The sequence below is a fragment of the Terrapene carolina genome, unplaced genomic scaffold (assembly GCF_002925995.2).
Source record: "Terrapene carolina triunguis isolate 2854851 unplaced genomic scaffold, T_m_triunguis-2.0 Scaffold88, whole genome shotgun sequence".
Lineage (NCBI taxonomy): Eukaryota > Metazoa > Chordata > Testudines > Emydidae > Terrapene > Terrapene triunguis.
This window is the reverse complement of record NW_020664439.1, coordinates 42633317-42649989: the sequence shown is the minus strand read 5'-3', so window position 1 is coordinate 42649989 and position 16673 is coordinate 42633317. Positions and strand designations below refer to the sequence as shown.

The window sequence follows — 16673 nt, the reverse complement described above, 5'->3', positions numbered from 1 at the left end:
CCCAAATCCTGCAGCCTTTTATTAGACAAGACTCTCATTTTCCTCTGCTGTCAGGAAATTTTCCCTAATATTCAGCTTAATTTTTCCTGTCTTTATGTCTTCCCATTACTGGTGGCTATAATCCGATTGGTTGCACTCCTTGCTAGGTGTTTACATCTGTCAAATGTTCATCTAAGATGCCCCCTCCAAAATCCTTGTTTACACTGGAAAGTATACCTGTTGCTGACATCTGTTGTCAGCAATCAGTGCAGCTGAATGCGTGCTGAAAACCCTAATTTAATAGACAAGATTAAAGTATGTTCGATGTTCTTCCTGGAGATTGAGGAAACGTATTAAAAATTTCCTACTGTTGCTAATCCCAGTGCAGCAGAACTGACCTTAGCAACAGCAGGGATTTCAAAATTCCCTTGTGTAGAGGAGGCATGCGTAAGGTGTAACAACTGGCTGAACAAAACAAGAAAAGTCCCTCCCATTTTCCAAGGTATAATAATTATTCCAATAAATGTCCTTCTGTTTTCCAGCTTTATCCATCCTTTTTTAAAATGAAAGTTCTTCCCTTTCTGGGGTTCAAGCAGGAAAGAGACATTCAGCCTTCCCCTAAGCCTTGTCTCTCCCCACACTTAAAGGCCTGATTTACAGTCTATCAAAGTCAGTGAAAAGATTCCCACGGACTTCAATGGGCTTTGGATCTGGCCCTAAACTCCCACCCCTTGCTTTCATATACAGCATTTTGGCCCTGATGTATTACTGAGTCCAACTGCATGTGCTCTGCACCCTTTTGCCCTCTCCCTGTCTGCTCCTACATCCCTTCAGAACCAACTGAGAAGCAGAAGGTTGGGCCACCCAACTGGAAATGGACCCCCAATGGCTATGGGACCCAGACAGGTCATAACCCCATTACTAGCATGGACCAACAACTGTCTGATTCAGACACCAAACTCTGAAGAGGGCCCCATTTCTCCAAAGGGCTCCACCCCCAATAATGTATATCTCCAGTAGTTGTATCAAGGACCTCATGGTTTTTCAGCAATCTCCCTTGCGAGGCACCTATTTCTAGGTTTAGATGGGGCCTCCTGTGACAGACCCCCGGGTACAACCTGGACCTGTGGGATGGCTGAGCCCCCTTAACTCTCCAGCCTGGGCTGTCTCTTGCAACGCTGTGCTAGGGACAAGCAGCAAATCCCTCCAGGCGCTGTGATCACTCAGCCAACAACATACAGCTAAATTGCGTGAATGCTCTCTAAGCCACTCAGGAACTATACACAGGGAGACACCAACAAATCCCCCCAGCCTTACACACCAGAAATGTACCGTCTTTCACTGCTCAAGACCTTCTCTTGAACCATGCAAGCTCATTAATTAGTTCGCCACTTCCGCAAAGGAGAGTGGACATGCACCAGCCTTTGTAATCTGAGCAGATTCCCCAAGCACTTTAGACCAACTCACTGGTAAAGTTGAAACATTAAAATTAGTTTATTAACTACAGAAAGGTAGATTTTTACGTGCTTATAAGTGTGAGGCGTAGAGGACAGAATTGGTTACATAAGAAATAGAAGGTAAAATCACAGTCTAAATCCCAAACTTTATCAGACTAAGCAAGATTGGGAATCAAGCAGTTTTTTTCACCCCACTAGGTGTTGTAAGCGGTTCACAGTTCTTAATACACAGGCTGAATTCCCTGCTCAGCCTGGGACCAATCTCCCCAGTTCGAAGTCTTTTCTTCCAAACGTTCTTGTTGCCTTCAGAATAGGTGGGCGAGGAGAGAGGTGGGCTCATGATGCCACTGCCTCTTATTTTATACTCAGTTCATGTGCCGAGAAAAATACTGGCTTAAACATGGAGTCAGGCATCACATGTCCTGATACCTACGGTGTTAAGCAATCCCCATTGTGTAGCGCTTGAGCAACTGTTTCTTATTGAATTGTAAATCTCTTGTTTACAATTCCGCTGCTGGTCAATGGCTGGCGATGGTCGCTTAACACCTATCTGAGTGTGAGCCACCTCCCTTGTTGCCATTGGAGAGCTAGCTGTGGATGTCTCCCAGACACACAACATATTCCAGTAACAACCATATAGCAAAATCTTATAACTTTATGTACAATGGTGATATACTTATGTTGACAGAACAATGAGTTTCAGCAAATCATGACTTTACCTCACAAGGGCATACTTTGAACAAAACATATAATCATATCACAGTGGTGAATATGGGGGTTCCAGAGTGTCATATCCCCCACATTGTGTAAATGTATTGATCTCTTGGAAATGCCTTTCCTCTCTCCCTCTCAGAATTTTCCTTAAGGAGCTGGAAAATTGCATTGAGAACCCTGAGCTTCTTGGCCGGTGCTTTTTAAAAAGAGTAAGTAAACAGTGGGTTTGTATAAAACCGAGAGTCTGGTCCTACAGCAGTTGCTTACACAAGTGGCTTGGCCCACACTCACCTGAATCATCCCATTCGCATCCATGGGACTGCTTGTGTGAACGAGGCACGCTCACATGAGTAAATGCTGCTGGATTGGGTCTAGAAAAGATTGATGCTGTTAATTAATGTAGATTTTTGAATTGGAGCCTTTTGGTTGCCTTAGTGACAGGAAGGGATCTTGACCCTGGCCCCAGGCAACTCCGTGGTCACAGTAGCCTTGTGCACCCCAAACACAGCCCCACCACAGGCAAGAGAATGGCTCAGCAGCAGATCCTCTGGCTCCACCCAGGCCCTATCCCATCAAGCTCAAAGATGTTGAGCTCCACCGGGTACAGGAAGCTCAGCCTCCGAGGGCCACCCCTGGAATCCTGCCTCCTCCCTGAGGCAGTGGAACTGTATCCTCTGTGGCTTGCTCCCTTTGAAGTCAATGGGAGTTTTACCACTAATTTGCATGAGATTGGGTTCTTACTTATTCACAGAATTCGGCAATCCTTAGGAACGTAGGACTGGAAGAGACCTCTTGGGTCACAGAGTCCAGTCCCCTGTTATCAGAGGAAAACCCCATCCTATAATCCCATTCATAAATTTATCAAGCTACTTAGGTTATTTGCTCCCACTACTCCTATTGGGAAGCTATTCCAGAACCTCTCTCCTCGGAGGGTTAGAAACCTCCTTCTAATTTTATTCATGATGACTTTATCCCCATTTGTTCTTGTGCCAACATTGTCCTTTAGCTTAAATAGCTCTTCACCCTCCCTGCTGTTTAACCCACTGATGTACTTACAGAGAGCAATCATAGCCCCTCTCAGCCTTTGTTTTGCTAGGCTAACCAAGCTATGTCTACACTGCAATTAAAAACATGTGGCCAGGGCCGGCTCCAGGGTTTTTGCCGCCCCAAGCGGCAAAAAAAAAAAAAAAAGCCGCGATCGCGATCTGCGGCGGCAATTCGCCGGGAGGTCCTTCGCTCCGAGCGGGAGTGAGGGACCGTCCGCCGAATTGCCGCCGAATAGCTGGACGTGCCGCCCCTCTCCAGAGAGGCCGCCCCAAGCACCTGCTTGGCAAGCTGGTGCCTGGAGCCGGCCCTGATGTGGCTGGCCCATGCCAGCTGACTCGGGCTCACAGGGATTGGGCTACGGAACTGTTTAATTGCAGTGTAGACATTACAGCTCAGGCTGCAGCCCGAGATCTGGGATCCTCCTACCATGCAGGGTCCTAGAGCCTGGCCTCCAGCCCAAGCTCGGAAGTCTACACTACAGTGAAACAGCCCCATAGCCCAAGCCCCATGAGCCGAGTCAGCTGGCACAGATTTTTAATTGCAGAGTAGACATATGCATAGGCTCTCCATTGCCTTGATCATCCCACTAGCCCTTCTCTGCGTCTGTTCCAGTTTGAATTAATCTTTCTTGAACACGGGTGACCAGAACGGTACACAATATTCCAGCTGAATAAACAAGGAATCTACCTATCAGCATGGGTCTCCTGTACTTTTGTATTGCGGTGGTAACTGATCGTTTAAGCCTGTGGAGTGAGCCCCACTCACTGGAAAGTCCAAGGTTACCAGGCAGTGCTGTTTCTCTGCACTGGGCAGCCCAGCATGCAGATAGCCACGTCTGCCTTTGCTTGATGTACACACTAAAGTGCAGAGCAAGTTAAGAAAATGGCTCCTTGTGGGTAACCACCTGTAATTCTGGCTCCCCTGCCAGCTTTCCCAAGTCCTGCCTCATTCAGCACAGCCTTATGGTTGTGACACGTCAGAAGCTGGTGGTGCTTGCAGTGCACTTATTCCAAAAAGCTGCTTTGCCGGTTTCCTCCTGAATACTTTCTTGCTCTGGCCAACTCACAAAACCAAGGTGTTGTGTTCAGACTAGGAAGCTTGTGAAAGTAACTGGCATCTATTAACCACAAAAGATTGTAACACGCTCCGCAGTTCTGTGTCACAACGTTGTCAGTTGAGTTTTCCATTTCCTTGGTTATTGGGGTCTGTCAGGCAAAACCGTGTGTCATGAATTATTGATGTTCCTAAAGCCATCTGGCTGTTAATTTTTCTTTAACAAGCCACTAACTGCTGTTTACTGAATATTTAAGGCTGACGTGCATGGCCCTACACAGTAATCAGGAATTATGTTTGTGGGAAAACAGCCTGCCTTCTACTCCAAGGAAATTAAAAAGTAGTTAACGTGATTAAGACACGCTGGTCTTAAAACATGTTAGTTTATTAAAAATAGAGGGTTTGACCAAGAAAAAGGAGTTGAAAACCATGACAAGATTTTGCCTTTCAAAGCAGTTCTCTTTTCTGGGACCAGTTTTCTACAGGCTATATTGGGAAAATTAGCATCATGTGTTAGACGTTGCTTTTAGACTAGCTGGACTTTCAAGAGCTACAGGTTCAAATTCTAAGAGCTGATTTAGCCTTCTATCCTTCTGGGATAAAGGGCCCAATTGTGCAATCATTTACGCACGTGAGTAATGCTGATTCATTTAAAGTATTTCCATTAAAGACAATGGAATTACTCTCATGAGTAAGGGTTTGCAAAACTGTACCCAGATTTAGTTCCCTGCAGTTTACTCTGATTGGTTCTTTTGATTGGGAGGTTAAAAGCCAAGCTCTTGTCTGCTCTAAGTAACCATTAAAGATCCCACACCACTTTTCATAAGAGATGAGATTTGTCCTACCATCTTTGGTCATAACCTTTCCTTCTCCCATTGTTCTAATATCATCCAGCTGTCTGATAGTCTGTTGCATCCCACCCCAGGGATGGCTGCATTTCCATGGTACATGAAGGAATTCCTGTCTTAAGGACTATATAGATATCTGTGTGGGTGAAACATACATATCTTAATTTTCAAAGGTGCTGAGCATGCTCTGCTCCCAAAGACTTCAACTGGAATTGTGGGTACTCAACACTTCTAAAAAGCAGGCCCATAATTTATAAAGTTGTTTGGGATGAGGGGAATAGTACTAATGGGACTATTATACTTCTATAATTAGACCCTAATTATAATTAAATGAAGTTAAGTAGGCCCTTCACTATTGGATTCATGACAAATATTCAGGTCCAAAGGGTTTTAGTAATAAAAATCAATAAAATATCTGTTTTTCTAAGCTACTTCTTATAGTCAGTGTTAATTGTAATGAATGAAAACAGCCGCTAAAGCATAAAACAATCTATATTGTAAGGGGCAGATTGAGGTCCTTAACTGGGCAAGTATCAGAGGGGTAGCTGTGTTAGTCTGGATCTTAACTGGGCAAAACTCCTACTGAGGTCGATATCAGAGATGGGACTAATGCAAACCTCAGGTCCAAATAGGCGAGAACTTTGAGGTGTTCAAAAACCAACAAAGGATCCAAATTTTGCAAATGCCCCTTGTCTTTACAATGGGCCAGAGCGAAAGCTCTGGTCTGAAGAGCCACAAACCGCAAAATCTGGATTTAAATTTTGCAGCTTGGGGCCCTTCTCTGTGAGCAACAAGACTTTGGGCTTGATTCCCCTCTCACATACACCAGCATAAACCAGTGATGTTAATGGGGTTACCTGGGTGTAATTGGTGTAAAGTGAAAAGAAAATCAGACCCTTTGTCTCTTCTATCTGTCAGCTTCTATGAACCAATCAAATAAATCATTAAAACAATCTATTGAATAAGAGGTCAGATCAGACTTTTTCTTCACCTCATAATTAAAATCCCTCACTAAGAGCAAAATCCTCACCCTGGGATCTCCTTTCTGACACAATAACTCTTCTGATTCAAGGACTTTCCGTGGTGTTGGGCTGTTTTTAGAAAGAGCCACAGCAGCTCCAAGAAAATTGGTCTGTGCCCGCCGGGAGAGGCGCACACAGAAACATGGCTGTGTGTTTGTGTTCCCTGTGATTTGGCAGCTTTCTGCTTCTTCTCACTGAGAAAAGGCTTCTGGCTTGCTCCTGTAGTTACAGCCGTGTTTGCTTTGGCACAGGGTAAAATTCAAAAGGGCTGCTATTGAAGGAGAAGCTCCTTCTGAGTGGAAACAAACCTTGTTCTTAGCCATATGTGAAACAATACATAGGTCTGATTCTGCGCCTACTGAAATCAATGGGAAAACTCACAATGCCTTCAAAGGGAGCAGGACTGGGGCCCAAATTATGGGCAGCTAGTGTATGTAATAGAACTGAGGTTTCAATCAAGTAAAGAGTTCATTAGATTTGGTCAACGTGCCAGCTACTATTCTTTATTCCCGCTGAAATCATACTTATATGACACTGTCATGGCATTTTACAGACAAATAAAACACAATAGGTGCTGATCATAAAATGTTGATTGCAGATTATTTAGATTGTTCATAGTCCATGTGCAGCAAACAACGTGCTGATTCACCAGCGACTTATTCCAGCTTTACGCTGGTGAAGCTCCACTAGGAGGAGTGGAGCTCCAGCGGGAGCCAAACAGTAGCAGATCAAGCCCAATGAGCGTATGATTAGAATACAGCTAGGGTGACCAGACAGCAAGTGTGAAAAATCAGGACGGGGGTGGGGGGTAATAGGATCCTATATAAGAAAAAGACCCAAAAATCGGGACTGTCCCTATAAAATCGGGACATCTGGTCACCCTAAGCCTGTTGTGGGTGTTTTTTTGACTGGCACTGTTTTACGCATGCTCCCTGTGGCCTGGTCTGATCACATGACAACTTTTAACCTGATTTTGTAACTGGCTAAAGGCTTGATCACCTTGTAACTTGGGTCACGAGTAACACAGCTGAGTTTGTGTCCACACAACTGCCTTTCTGCCGTCACAAAGGTGTTTGTGCAGCCACTGCCCGGCTGCATTTGCATCAATGCATTCTGGGAAACGTGGTCCCACAGTATAGATAGAATTCCCCAGAGCCATGCACCTTTCCGGTGCTGATCACTCTGACCCTGACCTAGCAAACCATTTCAATATGTGCTTAATTTTAAGTCTGGGATGGGGATAATCAAATGCTTAGAGTTAAGCATGTACTGGAGTGCTTTGCTGGATTAGATTGATCCCACAGAGCAGTATCAATAACACGTGGGACAGTGGACGCTATTAAAGTCAGTGGGATTCCTCTAATGGGTAAGGGTTTTCTTATCATGATAGATGTCCTACCATAAAGAGAGCTGGGAGGATGGAGGGATTCCCAAGCCACAGATACGGTGAGTGCTCTGTCTGTACTGCAGAAAAACCCAAAAACAAAAGGGTGTAAGCCATCCATCAATCATGTGACAGCCAGAACCTCTGGAAGGGGTGAAACACAGTGAACTGCTGTTGTTACTACTGCGTGGTAACCATGTGTGGACACATGTTTAGTGCCAGCCATGCCACTACTTCGTTACAGACACATGGTTAAAAGCTTTACTGTAGGTCAGGAGTGGGCAAACTGCGGCCCGCGGGACCGTCCTGCCTGGCCCCTGAGCTCCTGCCCAGGGAGGCTAGTCCCCAGCCCCTCCCCTGTAGCGTCACACCGCCGCGCAGGCAGCGCTCTGGGCGGCAGAACTGCGCGCTCCTGCCAAGCAGAGCGGCAGCGTGTCTGGCCCCGGCTGGCGCTGCAGCCAGACATGCTGCTCTGCATGCTCTGCTTGGCGTGGTAAGTGGGCCGGGGCTGGGGGGTTGTATAAGGGGAGGGGACCCCGGGGGCAGTCAGGGGACAGGGAGTGGTTGGAGGGGGCAGAGGTTCTGAGTGGGGCGGTCAGGGGACGGGGAACAGGGGTGGTTGGATAGGCATGGGGTTCCAGGGGGCCTGTCAGGGGGCGGGGGTGTGGATAGGGGTCAGGGGACGGGGAATGGGGGGGGGTTGGATAGGCGTGGGGTTCCAGGGGGCCTGTCAGGGGGCAGGGGTGTGGATGGGGGTCAGGGGACGGGGAATGGGGTGGGTTGGATAGGTGTGAGGTCCCAGGGGGCCTGTCAGGGGGCAGGGGTGTGGATGGGGTTGGGGCAGTCAGGGAACTGGGAGGTTGGATGGGGGTGGGGTCCCAGGGGGCGGTTAGGGGCGGGGGTCCCGGGAGGGGGCAGTTAGGGGACAAGGAGCGGTGGGGTTGGATGGGAGGGGGGTTCTGAGGGGGGCAGTCAGGGGGCAGGAAGTGGGAGGGGGCGGATGGGGGAGCAGGCTGTTTGGGGAGGCACAGCCTTCCCTACCCGGCCCTCCATCCAGTTTTGCAACCCCAATGGGGCCCTCAGGCCAAAAAGTTTGCCCACCCCGGTGTAGGTGAATCCTTAGAGCCTGACCCTGGGAAGATCAAGTGGGAATGGAGGGCGATCAGCTCTTTGCAGGAGATGCCCAGAACCTGGCATGACTATGTCCTTACTGACGGTATTACCAACCCTAGAAAGAGGAGCATTTAAGAGGAACCAGCAGTTGCAGTAAGCACTTGGTCATCTTATCTGGGAGAAGAAGCACATAGAAAATGAAGTTGTTTGAAAGGTTTGTGTCAGCTCCTGAACCTCAGGGAACCCATGAGTGCTACATTAAGGACCAAATTCCTACCTCACATACAGGCACTCATTCAGCTGCCAATAAAGTTAACTGGAGTTGTGCATATGTGCCCTGAACACACTAAATCTAAAGAATGTTTTGAAATCCTTGTATAGGAAGCACCGTAGAAGAGCAAAGGCTTATAGACACAACAGTGGTGAGCATGATCAGGGCCGGTACAACCACTAGATGAACTAGGCGGTCGCCTAGGGCGCCAAGTGGTTGGGGGCGCCAAAAAGTGGTGCCCTGGCTCGGCAGAGAGGAGCTGCCTTCCGGAGGCACCAGAGAGCCAGAGAGTCAGCTTGCAGGGGCAGGGCCGCCCAGAGGATTCAGGGGGCCTGGGGCAAAGCAATTTTGGGGGCCCCTTCCATAAAAAAAAAGTTGCAATACTATAGAATACTACATTCTCGTGGGGGCCCCTGCGGGGCCTGGGGCAAATTGCCCCCCTTCCCCCCCCCCCGTGCGGCCCTGTGCGGGGGCAGCAAGCCCCAGCCATGGAGGAGCTGGTGTGGCACGGGGGGCAGCAGTCCTGCAAAGGCGGCGGCGCCGCTAGCGGGGAGCAGCCACGCCCCCCACCCCTCCTGCCTAGGCCGTGGCCCGGCGCCCCCCCCCCCAGGGGCTCCTGCAGGCTGCAGCAGATGCATGCGGGTGCGGCCCCCGTGCACCCCCCGGCTCCTCCCTCGCCGCGCTCGGGCTCTGTGGCTCCCAGGCATGTGAACCTCCGCCGGGGCGTGGGGCCCTGAGCCTGCTCTGGGAGCCGCAGAACCCGAGCGCGGTGAGGGGGAACCCGGGGGGCGCGCCTGCCTGGGCTGCGGCCTGGTGTCCCCCCCAGGGGCTCCTGCAGCCGATGCATGTGGGCAGCGGCCCCCGTGTGCCCCCTGGCTTCCCCCTCGCCGCGCTCGGGCTCTGCGGCTCCTGGATGAGGATGAGGACTGATAGGTCAGATATGGAGTGATTTTTGTGGGGGCCCAACTCATGAGTTCTGAATGTTTGAGGTTGGCAATACTGAATATTACATCATGTCACCAAAGAAATTTAAGTCAAGGTTTCTCAAACTTTTTCACAGGCCGCATCTTAATACAGTTATTGTTTCATGGGCCAAGTCCTCTCTCTCTGACAATCATATTGTATCCAAATATGGTAACCCTACCGATGCCAGCTCTGCATTGCAGGCACAGGCTGACAGGCTGTTTATAATGCTAAATTTACTAGTTTTCGGAGGTTGTCGACTGAGGCTAACTATTTTTGTTGAGTTGTTTCAGATCTAAGACTCTGGTAATTGCTGCTGTATCATTTTGCTAATGCTTTGTGTCAGTTGTGTGTGTATATTAAGTATTTGAGTGTATATGTTTATCATGTGTGAATATGTGTGTGTAGGTTGTTGAAATCTGTCATATTGATATTGTCAGCTGTTGTTGTATGACGGAGTAGCCGCCATTCTAATTTTATAAATTTTATTAATAACAATAATTGGATATTCTAAAGGTAGAATAAAATGTAGTAGATTTTGATATGAAAGAATGAAGGAAGGAACGTAACTAAAAAGGGTGTATTTCCGATTACAATCAACATTGCTTACTTTTAAGGAAAAGTCATCTTGATCTCTTAATCAATGTTTACATCAAGCAGTTGATGAAATTCAAATAGTGACTCATAGTTAGTAAGTGACGTGTATTCTCTATCCTTTACTTTTAATAGTGAACAAGAAAAAGAACGGATAGGAATAAAATTTCATTTTTTTTCATTTTCAGTTGATGCAGCCTCATGGCAGATAGATATGTAGACTAGATATGTAGCCTAAATAATGAAATTAATAAATTTTCAAGCCAAACGTGTATTAATTCTAATGAACAATGCCACATTATGCAGTATTCATTTTTGAAGGTTTATAATAAGCGATGCTCCGGGGGGAGAGGGAGGGGGGACGCAAGGTGGAAGTTTCGCCTAGGGCGCAAAATATCCTTGCTCCGGCCCTGAGCATGATTTAAATATACAGGCAGATCTAGAGTTGGAAATCCTGGAGCTGAACATTCCTGAACTTTGAGATGTTCAAGATCTGGCTCTGCATCGATAGCCCTAATTATTCCTCTGTGGAATCCTGTTTCTGACTATGCGACTCTCAGTCCTTGCCATAATGAAAGGCTAGCTTTAAGGACACAGAACATTTGTCTGAGCTGGTGTCCCCTTGATTTGTGCAGCGCTGTGTGTGATGTTTACACAGAGGGCTGCTACATCAGGGCAAGTGACTGATAGGTTAATGATTGCTTTCCCTTCTTTCTCCAGTTTGAACAGTTTTGTTTTGTTTGTGTGTCCCTCTGCTGCTGCTTTTGAATTGACCATCACCGTCTCTCTCACTGAAGCGTATCTGTTTTCTTTAGGCAAGGGGCAAGTAGTCATGCTTGATTACCCTTTCTGATTCCTTTCAGTTCTGTGTTCTCTACCCACTGCCACTTTCCCTCCATGGCAACATTCGTAAACAATACCATTCAGGCAAAGGAAAGTTTGCACCTCACTTTGAAATTGCACCACTAATATTGCTTTGGTTGCAATTGCATAATCATAGAAACGTAGTGAAGGGTGGCATTGGCCTTCCCTTGTCCTCTCCCATCCCCTTTGTATCTGATCCTAATGGGTGATCCCAGCTTAAACGGTGACAATCCCACAACATCCCTGCCAAAAACTATTCCTTGGAGAGAAATTCCTTGCCAACCCCAAAGAGGCAGCATTGTCTAGTGGACTAAGTACAGGACAGAGAGCCAGGAATTCCTGCATTTTACTCCTGTGTCTGCCCTGATTCACAGTAGTCTGGTCTACACTACAAAGTGAGGTCGACGTAAGCCGCCTTGCATTGACTTTGTTGTGCATGTGTTTACACTTAAATTTGTCTCCCATCTCTGGACCATGGCTCTCCATTACACTGACATAGTAACAGCACCTCCCCGAGCATTCTGGAGCCATGGGCCATGTACTGAGGTCAATGCAGTATGGATGTAGACAATGAGTGACCTATGTTGACCCTAACAGTACTCCAGCCATTGTCCTACAATGCCCTGTACTGACTGCTCTGGTCACAGTTGTGAACTCCACTGACTAGGGGTCATGGAGACCAGAAGCCCCCCCACCTTTAAAACTCTGAATTTTTGAAATACCTTTTCCTGATTGTCCATATTGGCAAGCACCTAGCTGCTCTCCACGGTTGTGCACAACTGCCCAGCTGGCCATGCCGGTTGCACACTCCAGATGCGCTCTGGCCTGGAGTAGGTAGGCAGGAGATATTGGATCTCCTGGGCCTGTGGAGAGGTGAGGCTCTGCAAGCCCAGCTACGGACCAGCCAGAGAAATGAGGACATCTACAAGCAGATTGCCCGGGAGATGCAGGAGAAGGGGTGCCACAGGGATCAGTGGCAGTACTGCGTGAAAGTGAAGGAACTGCGGCAGGCATATCAGAAGTCATTCCGGTGCTGAGCTGCAGACCTGCTGCTTTAACAAAGAGCGATGTGCTGTACTTAGAGGAGACCTCTCCACCATCCCATAGAGCACCGACGCTTGCATAACCATAGCAAAGTAGTCCTTTCTCTTGGATGTACTCTGTGGGAAGGTATGCTGGTGCCAAAATAGGGACATGCATGCCGTCTATTGCTCCACCGCAGTTTGGGAACCCCATTGCTGCAAATCTGTCCTGCATGTTGCTGAGAATTGCAGTCCTTCAGAGCAGCGGATGATTACAGAGCACGCTTGCATGACAATGGCCCCCCACAGTGGATTTTCCAACTCCAAAATGATTTCTCATTGATAGGAAGCAATCCGGTGTTGCAAGTTTCCATGGTGTGATCGCCACTTGCTTCTCCACTGTCAGTGCAGCTCTCATTTTGGTGTCCCTACACTGGTTGGCTGGAGCGAGCTTGGCACACAGATCCAGGAATGTGGCCGTGTCCATCTGAAAGTTCCTCAGCCACTGCTCGTCATCCCAAGCCTGCGTTATGATGTGGTCCCATTTGTCAGTGCTTATTCTTGGGCCCAGAAGTGGTGCTCCACCATTTGCAGCTGCTCTGTGAGCACCACTAACAACCTTGTATTGGTTCTCACTAGGTCCCACAGCAATCTGCCCTTCAGGAAATCGTCATGTTCCCCACTGATCTGGTGGTTCTTGCAGCCTGCAAATACTGCAGGACTGTGCACCCTGTACTTGCAATGCTCATGACAATAATGCAGAGCTCTGCAGGCTCCAAGCTTCTGTTAGAGATGGAGGCGGAGCCACGGATTAAGATTTCCTCTGGCCTTGGGGCCCCTCCCCAACCCATCCGCCTGCGACCCCGCCCCCACTCCACCCTTTCCACCTGTGGCCCCGCCCAGAGCCCCACCCCTTTCTGCCCCTTCCCTGGTGCCCACCCCATTCCACCCAGCCCCCCCATCCTGCCCCTCCACTGCTGCCCCGCAACCCCTTTTGCTCCTTTCTGCCCCCACACTTCGGCCCCAAGACCAGAGAAGCTCTGTCCGTGCACCATGACCCCGGGGCATGTGGGGAGTGAGAGCTCCTCCAGTCCCAGGGCCACAGCGGGGGTCCGGATGCTGGGGCTTCCACCACCCCCTCCCCCCCACCCTGCACTTCTGCGGCGGACCAGGGCTGGGGCGCTGGGGCTCCTCCTGCTGTGCCCGCCCGGCGCTTCTATTGGAGAGCAGGGTCAGGTGCAGGGGCTTCCCCTGTCGCCCCGCACATAGGCACAGACTTCCTCTGTTCCCAGAGGGTGTTTGACCCCCACTCTGCCCCAGGCCCCACCCTCATTCCATCCCTTTCCCCCAAGCTCCCACCCCTCTTCTTCCCGCCCCTGCTCCACCCTGCCTCTTCCTGCCTTGCTTTGCTGCCAGGGAGTGGGGTCAGGGCATGGGGGCTTCCCCTGCCCCACTCACGTGGCGGCCGGGGCTCCAGGCTGCCACCACCTGGTGGCGGATTTTTTCCAGGGCCGCTGGGCATGGGCTCAGTGACTAATCCACACTGGTTGGAGATGGCAGACAGTGACCAGTCCCGCAAGGGTTTATGGGATCTTAACATTAGGAGCAAAAATTATGGGGTAGAGACGGTATTATGGGATAGAGAAAGTTTGCAAGGTGGGAACTTGACTCTGCAGTCCGAATCACCCCTGCGTGACTTGTTTCTGCCCCACAATGCATTGCTCAAACTTTCCAAATGACAGAGTGCTGGATGGTGCAGAGTTGCACACTGGGACACCTACCTATGGTGCGCTACGCTGTGCATCGAAATAAGCTCTCCTGGTGAATATGCGCAGCGCTGACCCAAGGAGCCAAGTTTGCATGCTCACAAATGATATACTAACTGCAATTGTTTTATGCAAACGTAACTTCCGACGGCAAAAGTTTGTCATGTAGACCTGGCCTGTGTGGTATTGGGAAAGAATTACCTACCTCATTGAGCTTAGTAGGGGCCTGCCACTGACGATATTGAGAGCAGGATTGGGCCCTGTAATGTTTTGAGTATGTAAAGCCCTAGATAAATACTAAGTATTATTATGTGCCAGTCCATTGAACTACGTGCATTGTGTATATGAATTTGCATTACTGATTATCTAATCCCCTGTATAACGCAAAATAACATTGCTGTCCATGTAATTATCCATCTTTTCCCCCCTTGAATCCCAGAAGGATGGATTCTTCCAGCACCATTCAGGGTAGAGAATTCTGAAGGCTGCTTCGGGAAAAGTTTCTTGATAAGAAAAGCCCCCTTGTGGATTTAAACTAAACTCTATTAGATTTCCTGCAGTGTTCAGATGTTGCTGCTTAGTTCATTTTTTAGCTTGTCTCTCAGATCATGGTAATTCCCTTTTAGGGACTTATAGAAAAGTTGGTCAAGATTTTCAAAAGTGTGCGGTGGTTTTGGATGCCCCATTTGAGAGAACATAAGGCAGCCTAATTTTTCAGAAAGTACTGAACACCTGCTCTCTAATAATCTGGTGCGTCAAGTTAAGGATCCAAAAACAGAGACACCCAAAATTACTAGTTGCTTTTGAAAATCTTGGCCAAGATTGTTAGGTTTGTATCAAATAATGGTAATACTTGCACTTCCAAAGATCTCAAAGCACGCCACAAACGTTCATGAATTCAAGGCAGCGTTTTCAGAAACGTCCACTCACGAGAGGCAGTTTTGGTGCCCAATGTGAGACTCACAGGGTCAGTTTCTTCACAGGTGAAGTCAATGGGAGCTGTGGATGCTCATGTGTCAGCTGTCTCAGGGTCAGAACCCAAAAATTGAGGAAGCCAAATTTAGTGGCCACTTGAGAAAATGTGGACCTGGTTGGCTTGCCCAAAGTCACACATAGTCTGACTGTGCTAGAGCCAGGAGTTGAACTGACAGTTTTCAACTCCTGGCCCTCTATTCTAAGCACTCACACGCCTAGCCCCTTATGCTGTAGCTTCCGGTTCCCAAGCAATCTACCCAAGCTAATCTTAGTAGTGTAATGAACTTTGAAAGAGTAAAAATAGTTTATACAATAGGTTTTTCCATAAAGACTTATTACCAGGATCTGGTTTGATCGCATGTATTTGGAATAGAAGATGTAGAGGAGATCTGGTTAATGATCAACGTTCAATGAATTATTTCCTCCTGAGTTACTTAAGCTTTTCTTTTTGTTGCAGAAAGAGGATCTCCAAGTATATGAAAAATACTGTCAGAACAAGCTAAGATCTGAAGCCCTCTGGAGACAATGTGGAGATAGCCTCTTCTTTCAGGTAGAGTTTATTTACAAACTGGCAATGCAAATCTGTTAGAGCCACTTTTCCCATCCATCTCTCTTTAGAAAGTTTCTGTATTCATGTCCATTTAAAAAAAGTTATAGAGGAAAATATATTTATGTGTACACTTTATAATTCTGGGAGGCACTTGACAACCATGTTAATGAATAGTGTATCAGAGACTCAGTAGACTGGTAGATGGAATTCCTGGATATGAACCTGTCTCTTCAGTTTTGGTTCCAGGTCAGATCTAGTACCAGAAGGGACCTCTTTCACAGAACCAGGTTGATTGAAATCTCTCAAGAAGATCTTGCAGGATTTCAACACCATCTAATCTGAATCCAGACCTTGGCTCTCATTAAGAGATGTTTGTATTGTACACAGAACAGCTGGGAAAGTCCCTTTGTAAATTGGCTAGTGAAATCTGGTGTGCAAGGAACAGAGTATATGTCTTGTTGAATCAACAGATATTTCAATCTCAAATGATCTTAAACCTTAGTTCCAGGCTTTGTACCCCTGTTCTATTTCTAAGAGTTGTAGTATGATTTCCTCCTCTTTTGTCTCTTACAGGAATGCCAGCGTAAACTGGATCATAAACTTTCATTAGATGCTTATCTCTTAAAGCCAGTCCAAAGGATCACAAAGTACCAGTTGCTTTTAAAGGTAAATAAATCTAAAGGACATTCTTTGTGATGAGGCAATTGATTGTTGTTGCACTTTTGACACAGTGTGCTCTTGTTGCCAAGAAGGCTAACGGCATTTTGGGCTGTATAAGTAGGGGCATTGCCAGCAGATCGAGGGACATGATCGTTCCCCTTTATTCGACATTGGTGAGGCCTCATCTGGAGTACTGTGTCCAGTTTTGGGCCCCACACTACAAGAAGGATGTGGAAAAATTGGAAAGAGTCCAGCGGAGGGCAACAAAAATGATTAGGGGTCTGGAGCGCATGACTTATGAGGAGAGGCTGAGGGAACTGGGATTGTTTAGTCTCCAGAAGAGAAGAATGAGGGGGGATTTGATAGCAGCCTTCAACTACCTGAAGGGGGG

General features: G+C 47.8%; 1 protein-coding gene across 1 annotated transcript in view; it reads left to right on the top strand.

Annotated features, from left to right (window-relative positions):
• The window catches only part of MCF2L2 (MCF.2 cell line derived transforming sequence-like 2), a 227558-nt gene that overhangs the window by 169135 nt on the left and 41750 nt on the right, over positions 1 to 16673 (top strand). Inside the window, exons 18-20 of the mRNA XM_029911105.1 lie at positions 2290 to 2359; positions 15530 to 15622; positions 16196 to 16288. Coding sequence (XP_029766965.1) covers positions 2290 to 2359; positions 15530 to 15622; positions 16196 to 16288 — 256 coding nt within the window. The remainder of the gene's footprint in view (positions 1 to 2289; positions 2360 to 15529; positions 15623 to 16195; positions 16289 to 16673) is intronic.